This window comes from Eubalaena glacialis, chromosome 6, assembly GCF_028564815.1.
Source record: "Eubalaena glacialis isolate mEubGla1 chromosome 6, mEubGla1.1.hap2.+ XY, whole genome shotgun sequence".
Taxonomy (NCBI): Eukaryota; Metazoa; Chordata; class Mammalia; order Artiodactyla; family Balaenidae; genus Eubalaena; species Eubalaena glacialis.
In genome coordinates, this window is record NC_083721.1 from 130,263,794 (window position 1) to 130,288,486 (window position 24,693).

At 40.0% G+C, this 24,693-nt stretch overlaps 1 protein-coding gene across 4 annotated transcripts in view; it reads right to left on the minus strand.

Moving 5' to 3' along the window:
* ARMC8 (armadillo repeat containing 8) overlaps nucleotides 1-16,471 on the minus strand; it is a 102,274-nt gene extending 85,803 nt beyond the window's left edge. For all 4 annotated transcript variants that reach the window (XM_061194614.1, XM_061194612.1, XM_061194613.1 and 1 more), the window contains exon 1: nucleotides 16,221-16,471. Coding sequence is in view for 3 of the 4 variants with exons in the window: in XM_061194612.1 (XP_061050595.1) it covers nucleotides 16,221-16,265 (45 nt within the window). In the remaining variant the exon portion in view is untranslated. The remainder of the gene's footprint in view (nucleotides 1-16,220) is intronic.
* Nucleotides 16,472-24,693: the final 8,222 nt, after the last annotated feature.

Here is a 24,693-nt window from a genome sequence, read left to right on the forward strand (position 1 = left end):
GAGCCAAGGGTAACACTTAAGGTTTTTGCCTGAGCACCTAGAAAGACTGAGTTGCCAGTTAATGAGATGAGGAAGACTGTGGGAAATGCAGGTTTGAGCGAGAAGATCAAAAGTTCAGTTTTGGACATGTTAGGACTGAGAATTTTATTAGCCACCCAAGTGAGAATGTCAAGTTAGCAGCTGAATATGTCTAGAGTTTAGGAGAGAGTTGTGGGTGGGAGATACAAATTAGGGAGTTGACAGATTAGACACAGGATAAGTTCACTGAGGGAGTAACCATGATAAGGCAAGGCCTGAAGACTGAACTCTGGAGCATCTGAACAAGCAGCCAGTATGGTGGTAGGAAATCTGAGAAGCCAGATAGGGTAAGGTTTCAAGGAGGGAGTAATCAAATATGCCAAATACTACGCATGTGTAGCATAAGATAGTAACTAAGACCTGACCATTAGACTTAGGAACATGGAGGTCATCAGTGATCTTGACAACAACAGTCTGGGCAGAGTGGTGGGGCCAAAGCCTGCTTGGCGAGGTTTTAAGAGAGAATGGGAAAAGAGGAATTAGAGAAAGTACACACAGACAGCTCTTTCAAGGAGTTTCATTGTAAAGGGGAGTGAAGAAAGAGAGTAAGAGCTAGAGGGACAAGCGAAGTCAGGAGAGCTTTTTTTTTTTTTTAGAGACGGAATAAATTAAAGCATACTTACTCATCGACGGAAATTTTTGCTTTGTTTTGATAAAGAAAAACATGCTGCACTGGGGTAGGGGGAGAACTTCTGGAACGACGTTCACAATAATTGAGAGGGAAGTGGATTTACTGACCAAGTAGAACATGGAAAGTACAACAGTCAGAGGCAATAAATTAGGTGGATACGGTGATGAGAGCTTGTGGACATTCTCTCTGATTATCTCTATTTTCTGAAAGTTAAAATTGTGGGGTTGGGTGCGAGCGTGAAGAATAGAAGGAATAAAACACAGCATGGGCCAGAAAATGTATCAGGACTGCCAGGCAGCACTAACCTTCTTGAGGTTCATGATTATGAATTTAAAGTGAGATCAGTCAGCATGGCTGTGTTTTTCTCCAGCTACATTAAAATATACAGAAGTAGACATGAATAATAGAGTTAGATATAACCAGAGCTGGAATTTCACCAGGCAAGGATGACAAAGCCAAAGGAATGGGTCAGCTGAGTTGAGGGTATATGCAAAGTTGAGATTAAAATGACAGGCCTATGGAAGACCAATGAAAAAGCAGTAGAATTAATGGAATGCAGGTAACAGGGGGATTGAAGAAGGCTTGTAGGTGTTCGGGTAGTAGAAAGAGTGGTTTGGGAGGACAGAAGGTGGTGACCAGAATGTGTAAAATTGAGATTATAAAGGGGTTTTAGTTATTGGTAAGGTCAAGGTCTAGGAAATAACCATGGGGACAAACACCTCAGGAAATAACCATGGGGACAAACACCTCAGGACAAACACCTATTGGTAAGGTCAAGGTCTAGGAAATAACCATGGGGACAAATACCTCAGGGGAGCACAGAGGATATGATCATTGGGGAAGTCTAGAGTTTTAGAAAAATTGTCTACATGTAATGAAATTTCCATAAATTATCACAGAAATAGTGCTAGAAAAAGTGAACATGAGCTAGGAGCTAAAATCTTAAAGAAATGAGGGGGAATGATCCAGGGGATCTATAGACGACTATAAGGTAGAGTCTGATGAGATTCAGAGCTGGAATGTTTAGAGAAAAGGGAAGAGAGGGGTCTGAAAAGAGCAATGAGGAGCAATTCTTTGTCTCCACTTCTAGGCCTAGAGATATGAGGGATATGGGAAGAAAAAGAGCCACCAGCTGAGAAGATTGCAGGAGAAAGCTGAGGCAAAGGGTGTCAAGAGGTGAAAAGCCTGGTTTCAGTCTAAACAAAAAGATGAAGGAAATGTTCAGACAAGAGGGTGAGGATAACAGAAACCCAGTGAAAGGAGCGGGAGAGAGGCAAGGGATCTGGATAGAAAAGTAAATGGACAGAGACACATGGGCATGAGGAAGGACCCTAGAGTCCTGGGCTTCTTGTGGTAGTTAATGTAAACAGAGATAAAGAGCTTAATCCTGATGACCTCAAGGGAAAGAGGAATGAGGCTGTAATAATGGGGAAGTGGGGGTGAAGGGAATTTGGGGGCTTTTTCACTCTTGCCAACAACAGTGTGGATGTTGGGGAGGGAAAGTTTGATCTAGGCACTAATTTACCCCTGAAATAGGACAAACACTGGAGTTTCTTCCTCCCTCCTGCCCACAGAGGCCAAAAGGTTAAGAGAGTGTCTGATGATCTGTCCTTTCAAGACGTGGCTTCACGCTCACTTCAAAACACTAATACCCTTTTAAATTATTACTCTGTAGCTTCCAGCAGCTGGAAGGGATTGTACACACAGTGATCCTCCATCCTCCCAACCGATCCAGTGAATGTGCCAAGCAGCCAGCTAAAGCTCAGGGTACAGTCTGTGCCCATGAAGGAGAGCAGTGCTAGCCAGGGTCACACTATGACCTCTGCCTTTTGGCACAAGGCTTCAAACAAATGACCTAGAAAGCCCTCGAAACCTAGCTCTAAACTCACTGTACCCATTCAAAGCTGCAGAAGCCACCACAAATGTATAGATTAAAAACCCGTTACATTTTTATGCTTAATAGCACCCCTCCAAATTATATTATGTAAAAGTGTACATGAATCCCTTCAAGCAGAAAGTCTGTATACACCAAATTTGTGAATTAGTATTTAGAATTTAGTAGAGCTGAATGTACATATGTTAGAACAGGTACTAAACATTAAAGAAAGAAGAGAAGCTTGTAGCACATTTCTTCTTGAAGGAAAACAGAAACAGGTAATGAGTTGCATTCCACTGTGGAGAACTATTATGTGGAAGCAATTTCCCTTTTATTAGGGTGACCATTTGTGATGTCTCCCCTTGAGTGAAGACTGGTCGTAGTGACTTGATTCTAGCAAGCAGAAAGCAGTGGAGGTGATAGGATGTCACTGCAGAGCTCTCCCTCTCTCTGTGTCCATGTCTGTGTCTGTCTGTCTGTCTCTCTCTCCCTCCCTCTGTCAAAAGCCAGCTTCCATGTTGTAAGTTGCCCTATGGAGAGCCCCACATGGCATGGAACTAAGGGGAGCCCCTCGCCAAGAGCCAGCAAGGGATCGAGGCCCTCAGTTCAACAGCCCACATGGAACTAAATCCTGCCAATAATCCTGTGAGTGAGCTTGGAAATGGATTCTCCCTCAACTGAGCCTTGAAATGTGGCTCCTGTTGGCACCCTGACTGCAACCTCACAAGAAATTCTGGGGCAGAGGCATTAGCTAAGCCACATCTGAATTCCTGACCTACAGAAACTGTGAGATAATAAATGTTGTTTTAAGCAGCTAAGTAATTTGTTACATAACAATAAACAGACAATGAATATACCTTCAAATTTATCAACCAAACCAGGATAATTTTAAGACTGAAAGAGGGCACTACTAATACTTGTCACAGAATAACACACATAAATGAAGAGTGTTGGAGACAAACCGGGCTATATGCTCGCCCTACCTTTTATTCCTCTTTAGTGGCACAAAAGAAAAGAGGAAAAACTTAGAGACAGCTCAGGAAACTTGTCAGACATACTGAAAAAGCAAACTAGAACAATCTCCAATTGCCCTTCTGAATAAACTACGCATGATTGGGGTGAATTAAAACCCTGCCTTTTGAAAAAAATTCTTCAGGAAAGGTTCTGAATGCCAAATTATTAAGTCCCAGACTTGCCACGAATGGGATTTAACTCAAAGAATAGAAGAAGTAAATGTGTTCAACTGAAGTTTTAAAACCTGAAGTGAAACAATGGGTTTATTAGACAATGAAGAGTGAAGGTTTAAGTGTTAATAAGAAAATATCAAACTATTTTATTTCATTAAAATCTTGCTCTATGTATATTTCATTAAAATAGTATGTTCTTTATTTCTACCATATTCAGGCATTGAATGGTAGAAAGAATATATGACTTGGCATCAGAAGATGGGTTTGAAACCTAGTTCTACCACTTGGTAGCTTTGTGACATAAGGCAAAAATAAAATTTTGAGACTGTTTCTTCAAGTATAAAATGGTAACGTTACCACATAGCTCAGAGTGTGGATCAAATGAGATAACACACAAGAAAAACCCCTGTAAACTGTAAATGAACCATATAAACACTGATTTCAGGAAAAGCCTATTTTTGTGTAAAAAATATAATTGCCTTAACAAATGTACTAATGCTCTTCTCAGTTATTTATAGTCATATTCATGATTAAAGCCTAATTATTCAGACATACCTTTCCTCACCTGATAGCAGCTTTTTTCTCAGAGCAAGCTAAGTACTTAGCAAGAAATAAATATGCATTTGAATGCTGACCTTAAAAATCTAAACTTTCATTACTTGAGATTTAAAATAACTGTTAAAAATATGTAAGGTAATCCTTAGTGCACTTTTTATTACTAACTTTCATTATAACTGTAGGTATAACCATGGACTCAGACAATATAAAATCACAGTTACAAATACCAATATATAGTTCAAGGAGTAATTTTTTTTTTTTTTTTTGGCTGCACCTTGGCATGAGGGATCTTGGTTCCCTGAACAGGGATCGAACCCGTGCCCTCTGCAGTGGAAGCGCGGAGTCTTAACCACTGTACTGCCAGGGAAGTCGCAAGGAATAATCAATTTATAGTGTTCTCGTTCCCATACACCAACTCAGAAAGAAAAGGTAGACAGAATACAAATATTTTTATAATACCTGACAGTTGTTTAGTATGTTACAGTTTACAAAGTATTTTCATATCTATTTTCTCATTTAATTCATGTGTTCTTTAGAAATTGAAATATTACAAATCTCATTGGGGAATTCTGACCCCTGAGAAATGAATGTTTAAACTAGTTGTTGCCATATTAATCAAAATTTCATGTGTCAATTATTCCACAAACTACTAGGAACTTCAAAATAAAATTGTTCATAATGTTGATCATTCAGCATTGTCAGGGAAAATCCTGGTTTAGGGAAGAGATGAAAGGAGCACAACCCAAAAAATAGAATGTTTGAGCTCCATAAAGCTCCAGTTTAAAACCTTTCATGCTGAAATTCAACATGTGAATATCTTTAATTTACTAGGTGCTGGTAACAGAGTTAAGATAGAGTCCCTTACCCTCAACTCATTCACAGCACAGAAAGGAAACAGATAGGTAAGTAAGTTACAGTTGTCACTTCTAACACAGGATAACTGTAACCATAAAAGTGAACACAAGATAAAAAGAAAGCTGAAGATACAATTAACTGAAGTTAGGGGTGGAATGGGAGGTGGTATCTAAGCAGCAAGGATGATTAATCTGAAAGACTAGTATTATTTTGCTAGGTGAAATGGGGAGGAAAAAAAAGATAAGGACTCTAGGCAGAGAGCACAGCACATGCAAAAGAGTTCTGAAGCAATGTGGTGTGTCTGAGAAATGCAATTTAGTATTATAGTGATACAGTATACACTTGGGAATACAAAACAAAGCTAAAGTTGTACTCTTTAATTCAGTCAACAAATATTTAGACAGCTATGCAGGCACTGTTCTAGGCAAGAACCAAAAAAAGCCCAACTTTGCAAAGCTTACATTTCAGCAAGGGGAGAAAGATAAAAAGCAATAAACATAATAAATAATAAAAGATATAGAATATTATAGGGCTATACATGCTATGGGGGGAAATGTTTAATAGCACATTTTATTTCCATCTCCTTTTACTATACACTGCACAAGCTGCAGGGAGGGAGGAGTGCAGGAGAGAAAGAGGGAAGTGTACTAATACACGCCCTCCCTCCCCCAGAGAACCCCATACGCTCAGCATCTCAGTAGTTCTAAACAGGGACAGCACTACTGCCTAAGATACATTCTTTAAATCTATGGAAGTGATTTTGGGTTGTCAAAATGACAATAGGTGCTATTGATATCTAGTGGGCAAGGGCTAAGGATGCTAGATGTCCTGCAGTGAGTGGGACAACAGGCCCACACCCAAAAAGACTTTCCACTATGCAGTCATGTAGGAAAATAAACTTTAATTACCTGAGCCTAGAATCTAACTCCATTTTACATATAAACAAAAAATGCGTTTCGCATCATTTTACTATACCATTTTCCAAGAATGCAACTCCCATATGAATATAGGAAAGGGTGTACTTTGTCTTGTTAGGAACTTTATCAAAAGTTGTTCATTTCAGAAAAATCACATCAAAAACAGTATCACTTATTGTATTTAAGTAACCATCACATCATACCTATATCACTGTCTTATAGCAGTCATATTTACAGCTAAACTACCCTTATTTGCAAATATATCACTATTTTATTACTTCTTTCTAGTACCTGAGTATTTACTCATTTAAATAATATAAATTAGTTTCCTGCTCTTTCTCCCTTAACACAGCTGAGGCATTATGCCAACTCTTAAAAATTTACAGGTAAGAGCAGTTGTCTATGAATTTTACTCCAGGAGAGCCAAGGAGGTGCTTCAAAATACGTTTTAAGAAGGGGGTGTGGAGTCTAGCAGAGTTGAGAACCACTAACTGAAACAGCTCTTAACATTCCAGTCAGCTGGGAGCTCCATAACCTCTTCTCCATCCCAAACAATCTGAAACCAAGATTTGATTTTCTGATGCCTCCAACTCTCAGTCCAAACAAATGCTTCCTACTGTCACTTTGACAATTTTCTGAAATGCCAAATAACTGTACTGCTTAGATCAGTCACAGATTCACAATTATTCCATTTAAAGTCCAGGAACTAGAGAATTTTTTCCTAACTTTGAGGGGAAAAAAAAACTACCTCCCTCTGGAACAATACAGAAAAGGATAATATAACAAAGACTGACCTTTTCCTTGCAGATGGCTATCATGCCCTCCCTATGTATTAAAAACTTCCTACTTGCCTCCAAAAGGAAGAAAAATTAGAAGAAAATGCCTAAGTAAACCCCAAATTTTGTGGATATTTTGATTTTTCTTTTCTTTTACTTTTTTGTATTCTAGTAAACTTCTGGCCCCATTAGGACTCAATCAGATTCTCATTCAATTTTTGCAGACCCATCACATAGTATTTTTTAAACTATTTTTATCTTTACATTTTTTTTTTATTATGGGATTCATTCTTTGGTGATTCTGGAGGTTTACAGCATCCTTCCTCCCAAAATTCACCAAAGCCCTGCTTTTCTGCAGTCTCTAGCAACTTTGGGAAGTTTATAAAATGGCACTTCAGTTTGGCTGGGTCCCATCAGTGCAGAATGTAACATACTTATGACAACTAAAATTCCTAGAATATAATGTTTCAATCTCATAAACACAATTATGAAAATACTGAAATATATAATTTTAAACTTAATCTACTTGGATAAGAAGCAGCCCTGACCTCTCAATAAGTAATTAAGACTGAAAATCCGATTTTGCATGTTAAGAGAACTTATTTTAAAATAAACAGCAAATAAATCAGTACTCATATAAAGTTTGAAAATAAAATTCTAAAATGTAAGGCTGTGCACACAAATTTTTCCTCTGTGTGTTTGGAAGTCTGACTACGACACTTCATAGACAACAGTATGTGACAGTGGACAGGTCAGTCTCTCTGGTTCTCAGTTTTCACCAATAAAAAACAGACACGGACAAACTAAAGATTATCTGCAGGCTTCTTTCAGGCAAAGATTCCATAATTTTACTTACACAAAGGGGGATTTTTCTTTTCATAACAGGAAAACCAGAGCACCGTTAGATTAAAAGGAATATGAAGAGTAGCCTCTACTTTTTCAGTAGTGAGTTTTTAGTGTAATAAAATATTATTATAGCCCTTGTATATCGTATCAACATGCTATAAAGATGCTTAGGTGGTCTCAAGAACTGGAAGCAATTTAGCATTCATGCTTCTTTCTAATCAGGTACTGCAATGTTTATCCTTTTAAAGTATAGTACAAATCACAAGGAGCTATTTGGGTCTAGATGATTTGTAAGGTTCTTTCTCACTATTAAATTCTATTCATTTACTCTTCAATGTAGACAAGAATGTCTGAAGACTGAGGACCAAGAAGAGATCCCTCTGGACAGAGTAAGTGGACCATGTAAGGATTTATGGTGCAAAATAGTAGAATCTGGAAGTCCAAGGGAGCAAGAACCTTCTATGGGACATCAGAGTGACAAGGATTGTGAGGAGTTGTATAAAGACTGAGATATTCTCTGGGTTGGCAAAGGTTCATTTAGATGCCTTCCAAAATGATAAGATAGCCCAGGAAATCCACTAGGATGCATTCAAATGCCTACTTCTTAATACTGACATAACTGAATGAGGCTATTCAGACACGGGTGTGATGTTGTCCCTGACCATAAGAATAGTTTAAATTATTCTTCAAGACTGCAATCATGTAATGACTTTGAGATCCAAGGTACCATCTTTCATGGTACACCTCAGAGGTGGTACAGTCCAGACAGGCTAGCTGCCTTCTGATTTTTTTTTTTTATTTTAAAAAGGCTTTATTTGCTTCAGATTCTTAGAGGCAGTAAACACCCTTGCCTCGGAGCTATCCATGGTGCTTGACTCATACTCAGCCTGTCACTTCCAGCAATTGGTGCATTAGCTTTCCGACCATAGTACCACTCAGGATCTGCCTGACCCATCATCCACATTGTGGCCTGTGACTATTATGCCAGTATCACGGGCCACTTGTAATTTCTGTCTATTCCACTTTGCCTATGCCCAGATCCACAAGTGCCTTACTTTGTCCTGGCTTAGATCTCTCATCTAGCTCTGCCTCCCAGGCCTGCTATACCATCTGCTACACAAAGCCCTTTCTGTACATACAGTACACCTTGGGGAAGATCACTGGCATAATCTGGGCAAAAGATTACAGTTCTTCAGAGCCAAATCCCCCACATGATACCTTACGTGAGTTTTAAAACCTTGTTGTTACAATTTTTACCATTCCAAAATGATTTAAAATGAGTTTTAAATTTTGCTCTATGTTTTTGTGACTGACTTTGGAATGAATAAAGAATACGAACCGTTAACTCAAGATTTATGTGTGGGTTTCAGGGAATCTATGAGCCCCTTGAAATTATGTGATTCTTTAGGCAGATGCATGTTTTTCTGGGGAAGATGGTGTTGCGCCTCTTACCCTTAAAAGGTTAAGAACTCGGTCAATGTGCTGATGACTCCCAATAATAATCATCTCCCCAGGTTTAAGCACTAGACCTCTATATCTGTGGTTTAATAAATATATTTGGTCTTTCTCCCAGTTCCTGGCACAGAGGTCCTGAAACCCTTGAAACTTCCTGGGTGATATGAATGTCTTTACTTATTCATAAGGAACACCTTTCAAGAGTTTTGTTAATGAACGATTAGGCTGGGGCCCCTAGATAGCCTCAAGATGGGACTGGTTACCCAAAAGACCAAGTGATTAGAGGGCTGGAACTTTCAGTCCCATCCACCAACCTCTGGGAAGTGGAAGAGTGGGAGGTTGGAGACTAACGCTCTATAAAAACTCCTGAATAAAATGTGATTAAGTTTCCAGGTAAGTGAATGGATCCACCTGCCAGGAGGGTGGTGCACCCAGTTCCACATGGACAGAAGTTCCTGCACTTGGGACCTTTCTGGATCTTGCCCTATGTACCTCTTCACCTGGCTGTTCATCTGTATCTTTTATAATAAACCGGTAAACAGAAGTAAACGTTTTGCTGAGCTTTGTGAACCATTCTGACAAATGACTGAATTTGAGGGGGGAGCAGTGGGAACCCCTGATGTATAACTGGTCAGTCAGAGGACAGGAGAACAACCTGGACTTGCAACTGCTGTCTGAAGTGGGGGCAGTCTTGCAGGACTTAACCTGTGGAATCTGATACTATCTCCAAGTAAACAGTGTCAGAATTGAGTTAAATTGTAGGACACCCAGCTAGTATCCACAGAGAACTAGAGAATTGCTTGGTGGTGTGGAAAACATTCCAGAATATCCAGCTGCCTACTGGACACCTCTAAATGAATTCCCAGAAAACACTTAAAACTCAGCATGTCCAAAATGAAACTCATTTTTCCTCCTTACTCCTCTAACATGTTCAGCTCCTAATCCTCACCATCTCAGTAGAGGATACCACCTAGATATAAAACTAAAAATCTTGTCAACCATGCTTGATCATGATTATGACTCTTTCCTTTTCCTCATTCCCCTTATCCAATCAGTCAAGTCTTACAACTTTTTGAAAGCCTAATAAATTCTTAAAACACTCCAGAAACAAAAGAATCATGTGTTCTCTAATCATTTTGCAGGTGGTAAAGATCTCCAAATATTAATAGATTCTATAGGCTGGAAACTCTTCCCGCTGGACCATAACTTTTCATTTTTAATAGAAAGCATAACACTGTCTCATCATTCCCTTCCCCCAATAACTGTTTTATGAATATGCCAGAGAATGTAGCTAACTCTTTATTCTTCTGAGTTTATGAAATGAGATCAAAACAGTTTTCTTCTACCAAAGTGACAAGTGGGGGCTGTTTCTGCAAAACAGCTCTTATTTGGAATACTTTTCATTCCTAGCTAAACAGTCCTAAGGATCATAGCACTACAGCTCAGTGAAGGTAGCTGCTCTCCAATTTCCAGAAGATAACAGAAATCTTCCTTTGTCAATAAATCCATATCTTTACCTAGAAGCCAACATAACATATGACAATGCAAAACAATTGCCAAATCAGAAATCAAAAAGATACAAGTCAGAGTAACTGAAATTCCTGGCTCCTGGTACTACTTAAAAATTCTTGATGAGAATGGGAGGAGATAAGAAGGCTAGATATAGATATCCAAGTGAAACTGAAGACCTTACCTAACTCTTGGTAAAGCTTAAAAGACTTCCTGAGCGTTCGCTGTCTGAATTCAGGTGGCAATCTTTCCTTAAAAAGATAGAAGATGTCCAGAAACATACGATGAGCATCTCCCATTCTTCACACACTGCCATTAAAGATTAGGAAGTTCATACTGATTTTCTTTTAGGACTACCTCCTGACATACCCTGTGCTTACTGGTGTTTTGTAGAGAAAACAAAAGGGAAACTTTAAAATGTGCTTACAAGATTTTACTTTGCATTTACTACTAAAAACCAAGAAAGGGCAAATTCATACTTATAGGATAGTTGAGCTTAACCTCACAGAAAAAAATTTTTTAACTCTTGTCAGTTGTCCATGTAAGAGAGCAAATCACTATGCACCTGAAGACCAACAAATGCTTATAATCATCAAGAACAGAACAAAATGAAGGAATATCCAGACTTGGAATACCCTATACAGTTCAAATAACTGCTCATCAAATAGGCATAATGGCACTGGGAAATAAATGTAACGAAGGCCTTAGCTGTCTGTGCCAGCCTACAGTATGATTCAAAGGCATTTTATTATCTTGTCTCTCTCGAATCACTACAAACTGACCAAAGTAAAGTGTAATCATCCTCTTAACAGGGTCTTTCAAAAAGCATAAATTTTCATCTTAAGTCCATTACCAATTTTTAAAAAAATAGGTCATACTTCTGGTGTTATGTCTAAGAATTCTTTACCAAGCCCAAGGTTCTGCAAATTTTGTTTATTTTAAAAGTTTTATATTTTACAATTAAATCTATGATCCATTTTGAATTAATTTTTGTACAAGGTGTGAAATTAAGATCAAAGTTCATTTTTCAACCTATGTTTAAGGGGATGAAAAGATAAGCTACAGACTGGGAGAAAATATTTGCAAAGCACCCATCTGACCAAGGACTCACATCTAGAATATATAAAGAGCTTTCAAAACTCTACAGTAAAAAAACAGTCCAATTAGAAAGTGGGCAAAAGGACATGAAAAAATATTTCACTATAATATTTTATTCATATTTCACTAAAATATTTTACTCATATTTCAATAAAATATGGATGGCAAGTAAGTAATGAAAATATTTTTGACATTACTAATCATTACAGAAATGTAAATTGAGACCATGATGAGATATCACTATATATCTATTAGAACAGCTAAAATAAAAAATGACATACCAAATTGCTGGTGAGCATGCAAAGAAACTGGATCTCTCAAACATTACTGGTGGGAATGTAAAATGGTACAGCCACTTTGGAAAAGTTTGTCAGTTTCTTTAAGAATTAAACATACATTTACCATACAACCTAGCAATTGCACTACTGGGCATTTATCTCAGAGATACAAAAAGTTATGTCCACACAAAAGCCTGTACATGTTTGTTCATAGCAGGTTGTAACAGCCAAAAACTGGAAATGTCCAAAATTTCTAACAGGTGAACAGTTAAGCAAACTATCTTTCAAACATCCATATTATATATCCACATACCACAGGATACTACTCAGCAGTAAAAAGGAGGAAACTACTGATACATACAACAGCTTGAATGGATCTCCAGGGCATGACACTGAGTGACAAAAGCCAATCTCAAAAGGTCACATGCTGTATGACTCCATTTATGTAACATAGAAAATAACAAAATCATGGAGACGGAGAAGAGATTAGTTGTCACCAGGGGTTAGAGATAGTGGGTGTGGGGCAGTAGGTAGGTGTGACTATAAAGAAGTAGCATGAGGGAGGTCTTGACTATGGTGTTACAGAACTGTATACATATTTATACCAATATCAGTTTTGTGGTTTTGATATTGTACTATAGTTATATAAAATGTGACCAAACGGGGGAACTGGGTACAGTATACACAGGGATCTCTCTGTACTATCTTTGCAACTTCCTGTGAATCTGTAATTATCTCAAAATAAAAAGTTTAAAAAAATGCAATCAATGTAAAATCACCCAAAAGTTTGGGATACATGGGAAAATTTATACAATTGTTGAAAACAGTGATGTTGTAATGCTAAATGCAAATCAAAGAGGGATAGGGGCGATCATGGTGTAGCCTAGAAAGACACCTGGAGATTCTGTCCAACTCCTCCAAATAAATAGTTCAATCAAATATTTATTGAGAATCTAATATATGAAAGACATAGTGCTATAAAGAGTAGTTGGGTTAAGAAGAAGAAAAGGTCAAGCACTTACCTCTGAATTAATTTACTCTCTAAGAAGATAAAACAGAATAATTATTAAAAGCCTCAGGGCCACTGCAAAAGCAGTTCCCTTTGCCTGGAATGCTTTTCTGTTTTTCTAGTTAGTTCTTACTTGTCCTTGAACTCTTAGCTCATTGTCACTTCTTTAGGGAAACCTTCCTTAGCTCTCATTGCTCTCCATATTAGAACACGTTCCCCTATTACATGCTTGTACAGCACCCTATATTTTTCATTCATAACACTAATCACCATTCACAAAAAACTGTGTGACATTTTGATGTCTATTTTCCCCATCAGGCTAATCTCCAAGAAGGCAAAGACAGTCTAGGTAGCTCACCACTGTATTCCCAAACCCAATGCCATGCCTGGCAAATGACAGAAGCTCAAAATATGTTACATGAATAAACCTATACAAAGCTATAATTCATATGTGCAAACGAGCAGGCAGACAACAAGAGTTACTGGGGTTTGTAAGAACCCAAGATCACTTCAACTTGAGAAAGCCAGTTTATATGGGATAGGAGGTTCATGCAGAGGATAAAGAATCTTATATCCAAAGCTGAATATGAACATCAGCCTTTCAGCAACAGGAACCCACTGAAGAATTGAAACAGGGAACCGGTGCATCCGATGTGCTGTATAGGGAAATAAATGCGGAGAACTGAATTCAACTAAGAGGATAAGACACTAGAGGCAGTAAAAATAACTGCAAGGAACTGTGGTAATGCAGGCACAAAATGATAAGTTCCGGAATGAGAGGGTGGTCATGGGAAAAGACAGATGTGAGAAACACTGAGAATGAAGAGCCAACAGAACTTAAGGACTGATTAGCTATAGGGGCATGAAAGGCGGAAGAGTCAATGATGATTCAAGTGCTTTAACAGTGGGTGATCCATGAAAGATAATACCACTAACAGAAATGGGAAGTCAGGACTAAGTTCTCTTAGGAGAAGGAACGTGCTTTGTTGGAAAGTGATGGGTAACATCCACACAACTGAAGACGTAAGACTAGATGGAGAACAGTCAAGGCTGACAATGTAGATGTGTGAGTTGATTATAGTTAAGGTTATAAAAATGAATGAGATCTCTCAGAGAGGAGAAGGTATAAAGGGCCTTGAACGGAAAATCCTTAAAACCATTTGATCTGCCCCTGGTGTGAATTATGTTTCTCAGGTTATGGAGTCATTCCGACGGTGAGCTTCCTGAAGGCACAGCTGAGCTCAACTGTGCACTGGGTGTTGTACACAACTGGTGCAAAATAGTAGCCTATTAAAGGAACCAATTATTTTCAAGATAAGTTCTGATGATTAATTCCTGTTCCACTTGCACTTTGTATTTCAAAAAGTGGTGCCCTAGGGAGAACTTTGAAAGGTACAGGCTTCACTTGAAATTATTATTATCAGTGAGTTTAGACAGTTTAAATCATTTATCCAAAGGTCTGATTTCCCAAGGCTCCAGAACTGAAAGACCAGACTTTGGGACTGTGAAAACCTTAAAAAAAAAAAAAAAAGAGCCCCCAATGAGACTAGGGCTAAAGCAAATGCCCACTAGAAGTAGAGAATACTCTTCAAGAAGTTTTTGAATGAAGTAAAATAGGAAATATTATTTACTGAGGGAGTGAAAAAAAAACCCAAAAATTTCAATTGTACACTACATGGGTTAACAACGTACAAAAACTAAAGAAGCTTCAAATGAAGGATAAGCTAGATAATTAAGGGAACTGAGAACAGTCCAGATGCATACTTAAAAAAAACAACAAAAAGCTAATGAGGGAAAGTCATTGGCCTGCTCTCCCACAAAATGTTCCTAGGTGTCAGTCAGAGGTGGAGTAACAAGCTAAGTCAATGCTTAGGTGAGCAGTATTTCCCCAGCTACAGTTTAAAAATAAGAAAAGGGACTACTGAAATGGATCAGAGGACAAATGTGTGTATAGCTCCCACCCCACCCCTGCCCAAATAAATCAAGGTGGAATATGCCACAATGCTCTAACCGTGAACTGCAGCAAATGTCCTAAGTGCTTCCAGATAGGTGAGTGTGTTTGTGGGAGAAGTCAGGGAAGAGAAACCCGTTGGAGCCACAGACTCAAGGAACCTGACAAGGCATCTATAATCCAACCATCCTCTCAATATCAGACTGACTTTCACGATAAGTCTAAAAGATGGTCAACCAGTCTTTGCCTGCTTGTTTCCAACAACAGCAAATGGGCCACTGGTAAACTGACCATTCTCAGAGCTGGACAGCTCTCATTTGTTGCAAAACCCTTCTAAGTCATCTCCTAGTAACTTTCACCCCGGTCCTTGGTTCCCTCAAGAGCAACACAGCGAAAGGTGAAAGTTTTGGTTTCATTTTTAAATTTAAGCGAACAAACTAGGTATTACTTCCTGGCATGTCAATACATTCCCTTCTTTCAATAGTAGGAAAATCTGATCTCTTTTTTCAACGTTTGACTCCCCGTGAAGGAAAAAGGAAGGCCAGTCACAGGTTCCTTTAGACTCAGGGCTGCGACCTCCGCAGCAGAACGGAGAAAAGGGGCTTAAATAACTACATACACTAGCAGACGTTGCAGCTGATATGAAATTCCCGTTGCCAAGAAGCAAGCAGCTCTAGCCTGTGACCGGGTGCTGGGACGCGATAGAAGCCACACAGACCTGGCCTGGCAGCCCCGAGACAGTGGGGGCCAAGAAGCCTCCATCTCTTTTTGCCACAGCCGCGGAGGGCTGAGTGGGCGCTCACCCCCAGGCCAGCGGCAAGCCCGACACCTCACACGGCAAAGCGCTCGGCCCCGGGAAAGCGGCATCGGTAAGAAGAAGGCTCGGTGAAACGCCTGGCAAAGCCCAAGCCGCGCCTCCCGGCCAGCTGCCCGTGTGTCCAACCACCCGGCCCGCCCGACGCTGTCCTGAGAACCTGTACCGGTGAGCGCTCCCGGAGTTGGAGACGTCTCGGGCTCGGCCGGGTCCCGTCTCTCCCGCCCGCCCACCCTCTCTCAACTCCCCTGCTTAAAGCTGAGCCAGAGGCCACCCCAAGGAGTGGTGCCCAGGAGGCACGCCGCGTTGGTGGTGAATGTTGCGGGCTGGGCCCGAGCTCTCGGGCGGGCGGGCAGGCGGGCGGCTGCGGCCGGTCACTCACCGAAAGGACGCTCATGCGGATTGGGGTCTCCAACAGGCACGCCATCTTGAGCCTTCCCACCCGGCTGCAGCCGGCGCCGGCGCCGGGGCCGGCACTTTCGACAGCCGACTACTGCGCCAACCACAGTTACCTCTGCAGAAAGTCAGGCAGGTAGACGAGAACGGAACACGCTCTAGACACCGCTAAAGTACGGCCAGGGCCCGCAGAGGGGAGAGCAAAGGGAAACCGCACCAGGGGCCTCCTTACGAATCGTCCTCTCAGAAACGGCAGCTACTCTCAGCCTGGGTGAGAGGTGGGAGCGCGCAGCAGTTTCCGCATGCGCAAAGAAGATCGGCCGGCCCCACCTGCGGCTCGCGGTGGGCGGAGCCTCAGGGGCGGAGTCTTGCTGCAAGCTTCACAGATTGATTTGTTGCAATTTCTTGAGCTCGCGTACTCATTATTTCGAAAAACTGGTGTGTAGAGCCAAATACATAATTTGAAGTTCACTTTCACATTCATTATCTCACTCCTTCTTTGCACCAAACTCCTAGTGTCGTTATTATCTCCATTTTACAGATGGAGAAACTGTGATCTCAGAACCAGGTCTCCTGCCACCAGTAAGAGTGTTTCACGATCCAACGTTGAAGTGTGACCTGTTTCAGCATTATCTGCCCGACCCTTTTATTCTAGTGTAGTGTTAAGAATAGATACTCTAGAGCCAGAACGCCTGAGTTTAATCCTTGCTACTTCACAGAGCTGCATTACCTCGGCAAGTTACTTAAACTCCTATGCTTCAGTTTCCTCTTGTGTAAAATAAGGGGCTATGAAGATGGAAAATATAAAGTTCTTAGAACATGGCTGGAACGTAGAAAACGTTATATATGTGTTAGCATTTCTGCAGCCTCTGAGTCAAGCAGAAAAAAATGGGGTCAAATATCTGAATAATTCACACTAAAACCCTCTGATAATTGAGGCCAAATACAAATATGCTTCTAATTCTATTTTCTGATTGATGAATTCAGCTCTCCCACTCCATTTGTGTGTTTGGGTGTATATGAACAAAACTGCCCTGGACTTGGCTGAACAGGTTTCAACTTCATGCTGCTCGCAACCAGCAAGGTTTTCACAGGATGAGTGCAATGAACCTGTTATATTACTTGTCTTTCTCTCATTGCTATAGCCACTCCCTAATGCAGGCTGTTATTACCCCTCCCCTGGACTAGAGCAATTGTCTTCCAACTGATGTTGTAGCTAGCCTCTCCTTCACTTTGCTCCTCACTGCTTTCCTATCTTCCCCCTGTACTTGGTTTCTGAATTTATTGTGGTACTATTCTCGCTTATGGGCCTGTGTTCCCTAACAAACTGTTGACTTTCTGGAAAGCAGTGACTTCGTTGTAGATTTTCTTCCTGCTGCAGCACTATTTCCCAAATTTCAGTACTCTGCATACCACCCACACAATCTTTGCCAATCTGCACCCAGGTATTATTATTCAATATTTTTCTTTAAAGCCAATTTCAACTGATTAAATAATTTTAGCCTCATCCTAAATCATAATACTCTGAAAAATCAAGTGTATTGTGCTCCTAATTTTTATTCTAGTACACATTAACATAACAACTACAAAAATGTTCAAATGTCCATCCGTGTATCACCTAGAATCATGTCATGTACTACATACCACAACAGAGCAGAGCATAACCCTTATACAGAGTGTACAGAGGTATCAACTAAATTTTCAATTGACATTTGTATGATATAGAGTTGTTGCAGCTGTATTTGATCCACATTTCATTAATTAGCTCAAGCAATACATCCTCCAGGAAGCCCCTCCCCTAAGTATAGCTTAGGTGACCCCTCCCTCATGTCTTCACGCATCATTCTGTTCTTGCCTCTAACATAGCATCTCCAACAATAGACTCTAACTTTTGGGGTAATATTTTACTTGTCTGTCTCCCCATTATACACTTCAGAGCAGGCACTAGGAATTTTATCTTCCAGGTCTTTTATCTCACTGCCTAGCATAGACTACTCACTTAGTAAATGTTTGTTGAATGAATTTTTGGCTTAGTTTGGGCACCCCCAAAGGCAGATCCTGGGACAATGATTTGGGTGCAAGTAGTTTATTTGGAAAGTGTTTCCATAGAACAGAATTGATGGATCAGCCAGAGTGAGAAAAGAAAGAAGAAAAAGTCAATAGAAGTGTCCATTGTTGAAGTCACTGCTTATTCCCTAAGGACCCCTGAAAAACATACAGCATGCCCCACCCCCTAGATATCCATCTTGAGGTTGGAGTATTAATCCACCACTCCCATCCTATATTAGTTGAGGGTTTCCCCGCAGCTTTTAATTCCCTACCCTCCTGGATTGTACCTGTGCACAGAACAGAGAGGGCTTCCTTAACCTGATGCAGAAAATCAGAATCTGCAGGCTCTCTTTTGGGGTAGGATACAGGCAGCATGCATCTGAACTGGCAGCAGAACCATCATTACAGCTGTGGCTGAAATCAGAGTGAGGAGGGGCTAGGGAACATGACTCAAAGCATCCAGGCTTTTCCGTTTTATTTCCAGAAAACTGACATAGCCATTTTACAGGAAAGAAGCATTGATTAGCAAAGTCCTAAGCTTGGGATCAGGAATCCCATTTCTAGTTCAAATTTTGCTACTAAATAATCTTAGGTACATCCTTCAAACCTAAATAATGAGTAGAAATTGAGGGTAATAAAAAAAGTTGATTCAGCCTCCACGTAACAGCAACAACAAAACTTTGGCGCAGTGGTGGAGAGCGGGAATAGCCACACAGACTCCCCTGAAAACAGGAAGGAAATTTCTCCCCATCCTCCCCTATCTCAGAGCAGTATTAATTTCTGAAAAAATAATGACAACAAAGTGTGAGTTTAATAAAGAAAAAGTAGAAATACACAATCGAAAGTAAGTAGCAAGAAAGAAATCTGAAAAGTATTTATAAATATCTAAATGGAACTGCCACGGTAGAGAAATAAAGCCATATTTTTGAAAGTAGAAACATACCTATGCAAAAAAAAAGGAAAGCTTAAAATGTAGAAAGATTCAAAACAAAAACTGAGTGATCCCAAAAGGAATTTTGAAGACCCTTTAAAAGATTTGAAAACAGAAGAGATTCTTTAAATAAATTAAAAAGGAAAACGGACTAACACTGGTGCAGAGGAGAAATAGTTCAGTTCAACAGACACTAACTGTGGGTTTACTGGTGCACACATTGTACTAGGGATTCAAAGTGGAATAAAGACATGGTTCCTGCCTTCAAGCAGACAAAAATGTGAGACTCTGAGAGGTTCAATAATTTGCTCTCTCATACATAATCCTCTGGGACCTGATAGGACTCTCCCACATGGGATTACTGAGCACTCACTTAAGCAACCAGCCAATTCAGGAAAATCTACAAGGGCTTTGCAATGGGAAATAATGCATCCGTAATTCAGGTGCTTGGCGGGTGTAAAATGTGTATATGCATAAAGCAGAATTAGTAAGATGTTGAAAAAGTCTTCTATTAGAAACTACAGTAAAAAAGAAAAAAGAAAATGCTCTTTTTATAACTGAATAATTGCTGTGGTCGAATTCCAACTTAAAAATATAGGAGAAATGATGGAATTTGAAAACCACCCCTTGACAACCATATGAGTTACACTTGTTTGAGGCAAGAATCAACAATGGATGCTGAAACTAACTGGTGGGAATATGATGAGAAACGGAACCTCCCCACAAGTTACTAATGATAGTAGAGAAACTTGGTAGACACCACTTTATTCAAGTGATTATAATTAATATCACCACTAATGGGATAAATAGACACCATGATATGATGCACTGAAAAGGACACAACATCAGTTCTGTGGTATTCCTGCCAAAAATGCATGGGTGTAATCATGAGGGAACATCAGACAAACCTTGAGAAACACAACACATCTACATCCTTCAAAACTGGCCTGAAAGACAAAGAAAAGCTGAGGAGTTGCTATAGATTAAAGGAAAATAATGTGACATGACACTTATTAAATACAACTTGTGATCTAGGATTGAATCCTGGAAAAATAAATTTCCCCTCTTGCTATATAGGACATCAAGGGGAAAGATGGCAAAATGTGAACAAACTCTGTAGATGAGGTATCATTGTTAATGTACTGATTTTGATAATTGTACTGTTGTTATAAAGAGAATACCTTTGCTCTTAGGAAACACAGAGTGAAGAATTTAAGTGTAAAAAACTGAGTCACTATGTATTAAGCAATTGTTTTTCTTTAATAATGAGAAAGGGACTCATTTAGAGAATAATAAGAAGAAGAGGACCAAGGATCCTGGAAATTAATTCATTCAATAAAATATATTTACTAGGTACCTACTATGTGCCAGGCACGGTGCTGGGGGGGTGGTGGTGTAATACAATTAGCAAGAGAGATACATTCCCTGTTATCACAGAGCTTTCAAAAAAAGGGAAGAGAGGACTTCCCTGGTGGCACAGTGGTTAAGAATCCACCTGCCAATGCAGGGAACACGGGTTCGAGCCCTGGTCCGGGAAGATCCCACATGCCGCGGAGCAGCTAAACCCGTGTACCACAACTACTGAGCCTGCGCTCTAGAGCCTGCGAGCCACAACTACTGAGCCCGCGTGCTGCAACTACTGAAGCCCGCGTGCCTACAGCCCGTGCTCTGCAACAAGAGAAGCCATCACAATGAGAAGCCCACGCACCGCAATGAAGAGTAGCCCCCACTCGCTGCAACTAGAGAAAGCCCGCGAGCAGCAACGAAGACCCAACACAGCCATAAATAAATAAATAAACAAATTTATTTTTTAAAAAAAGGGAAGAGAGACAAGAGAACAAGTCATTAGAATGTAGGATGATACGTGAAAAGGTGTGGGGCAAAGGGAACATCTATGAGGGAACCTCATCAGGACTAAAGTCATAGGAAGTCTTTCTGTTGGGGGTGGCACCCAAGCTCTGACCTGAAGTGTCAACAGGAACAGACCAGGCAAAGCTCTGTGCGTTGCTCCACACAGAGCTTGGCTTGTCCATAAACATTTGTGTAATGGAACAATTAAGACACCCCCTTCTCTGCACTTAGCTGTGGAAACACTGGCAGATCTTGCAAAATCAGTGCTAGGACAAGAGCTCCGATTATTTATAGGAAAAGAGACACTATAAAATCAGCAGGTCTTCAGATGGGTTGCCATCTTCTGGATTACCTGGGTACTAAAAGACAACTCCACACCCACCCCAAGCAAAGATGACCACATTAGGCAGATGAGTTTGAAAATGGAGACATGAAGGTAACAATTTAGGCAAAGCAAATCCAATCTTCACCATTTACAATACTGGAATGGACTCTGGACGTCATCAAACCTATAAACAAGAGATATTGCTTGCTTTTTAACAAAAAATCTGATGAAATCAGAAAGTCCGAATGGAATGTCTGACAAGTTTAAAATTCAGAGGCTAGAGACACCACAGGACTCTTTTATCTCTCTGTGATGTTTGCCGCTCTTTAGTTTTACCACCACAGACTTGCTCACTCTTTAGTTTTCCTGTAGAATGTGCTGCCATCAGGTGGTGGTAGGTGCCATAATCACCTAGTTCAATTATAAGATACAGATAGCAGGGATGGATGTTTTATCTTGATGTGTATAACATTTTATTTATAAACTGACTTGAAAACTCATTGCCCAGATATCTCCACAGCTCACTCCCTTATTTAATGAAGGTTTCTGCTCAATATGTCACCCTATCAACATGGTCTTCCAGAACCACCCTATATTCATTAAGTACCCTACCCCCACCATGGCATTTCCAATCCCCTCACTCTGTTCTGTTTTAAATCATCCATTTTTTTTTAAAGATTTTTTTTTGATGTGGACCATTTTTAATTTCTCTTTTTTCCCCCGCGCCCACCCCACCCCACCCCATTTTTTAAAAGAGACTTTATTTATTTATTTAGGCCACACCACACGGCATGTGGGATCTTAGCTCCCTGACCAGGGATCGAACGGCACCCCCTGCATTGGAAGATGAAGTCTTAACCACTGAACAGACAGGGAGGTCCCAATCATCATCTTTTTTTAAAAAATTTTATTTATTTATTTATTTATTTATGGCTGTGTTGGATCTTCGTTTCTGTGCGAGGGCTTTCTCCAGTTGCGGCAAGCGGGGGCCACTCTTCATCGCGGTGCGCGGGCCTCTCACTATCACGACCTCTCTTGTTGTGGAGCACAGACTCCAGACGCGCAGGCTCAGTAATTGTGGCTCACGGGCCCAATTGCTCCGCGGCATGTGGGGTCCTCCCAGACCAGGGCTTGAACCCGTGTGTCCTGCACTGGCAGGCAGACTCTCAACCACTGCGCCACCAGGGAAGCCTCCAATCATCTTTTAAACACAGTTCTTCCTTGCTGTGTCATTTATGTTTATTCAACTCTTATTTGGCTGGATTTCATTGTCAAGTAATATTTTTTCAAGAGGGGCTCATGGGTATTGTCTCCCTGGAGTACTTTCATGGTTGAAAACATCTTGCTTGTTGCCTTTTACTTGAATGACATCTTGGCTGGTACAACATACAGGAAAAAATAACCCATTTTTTGTATTTTAAGCAAAAAGATTACAAAATTATTGGAAGGAATAAAGGGCAAACAGGGAGGGAATATTTCACTTGAGATCAGGAACAGTGAGAAATTCACCATCACTGAATGAACCTGGGGTGCTGAGCTGCCACCACAATTTCCAGAGCCGGAAGAGAAAAGCAACAGCTTTTACTTTTCTTCTACCTTCTAACCTCACACAAGTGTTTCTCATTTGCAAAACCCATTCCAGACCTCAGCCAGCAAGGGAGTCTAAGAAATGTATTGGGTTGGCCAAAAGATTCCTTCAGTTTTTTCCATAAGATGGTTCTAGTAGCACTTAGTTGTCTTTAACTTCATTCAAAACAATTTTGTTAGATTGTATGTGACAGCTGTCATATCAGCGTGCCTTAAAAAAAAGATATCAAAATTGGTGAATTTTTGTGTAACCATTTTAATATTGAAGATGGAAGAAAAAAAGAAACATTTTCAGAGCATATTATGCTTTATTATTTCAAGAAGGGTAAAAACACAACCAAAACGAAAAAAAAAAAATTTGTGCAGTATATGGAGAAGGTGCTGTGATTGATTGAACGTGTCAAAAGTGGTTTGCAAAGTTTCGTGCTGGTGATTTCTCGCTGGATGATACTCCATGGTTGGATAGACCAGTTGAAGTTGATAGCAATCAAATCGAGACATTAATTGAGAACGATCAATGTTATACCACATGGGAGATAGCCGACATACTCAAAATATCCAAATCAAGCGCTGAAAATCATTTGCACCATCTTGGTTATGTTAATCACTTTGATGTTTGGGTTCCACATAAGTTAAGTGAAAAAAATCTTCTTGACTGTATTTCCACATGTGATTCTCTACTGAAACGTAATGAAAACGTTCCGTTTTTAAAACAAATTGTGGTGGGAGATGAAAAGTGGATACTGTACAATAATGTGGAATGGAAGAGATCATGGGGCAAGCGAAATGAACCACCACCAACCACACCAAAGGCCGGTCTTCATCCAAAGAAGGTGATGTTGTCCATATGGTGGGATTGGAAGGGAGTCCTCTATTATGAGTTCCTTCCAGAAAACCAAACAAGTAATTCCAACAAGTACTGCTCCCAGTTAGACCAACTGAAAGCAGCACTCGACGAAAAGTGTCCAGAATTAGTCAACAGAAAATGCATAATCTTCCATCAGGATAACGCAAGACCACATGTTTCTTTGATGACCAGGCAAAAACTGTTACAGCTTGGCTGGGGAAGCTCTGATTCATCCACCATATTCACCAGACATTGCACCTTCGGATTTCCATTTATTTAGATCTTTACAAAATTCTCTTGATGGAAAAAAATTCAATTCCCTGGAAGACTGTAAAAGGCACCTGGAACAGTTCTTTGCTCAAAAAGATAAAATGTTTTGGGAAGAAGGAATTATGAAGTTGCCTGAAAAATGGCAGAAGGTAGTGGAACAAAAGGGTGAATATGTTGTTTAATAAAGTTCTTGGTGAAAATGAAAACTGTGTCTTTCATTTTTACTTAAAAACTGAAGGGACTTTTTGGCCAACCCAATAGTTTCTTAGCTTCTAGCCCCTGCAATACATGGATGGGCAGATACATACGTTCCTAAATATTTCAGTGTGTGTTTCCTAAAAACAAGGAATTCCCTTATGTAACCACAGTAAAATGATCACAATCAGGAAATTAACACTGATACAATACTATCTAATTTACAGATCTTATTCAGATTTGGCAATTATCTTAATGTATTTTATAGCAACACATTGCATTCAGTTATCACGAATCTTCAGTATCATTTAATTTTTAATCTTTCTCAGTCTGTCCTTGTATTTCATGACCATTATATATATATATTTAAAGACAGGCCAGTTATTTAAAAAATTTTTTTGTCT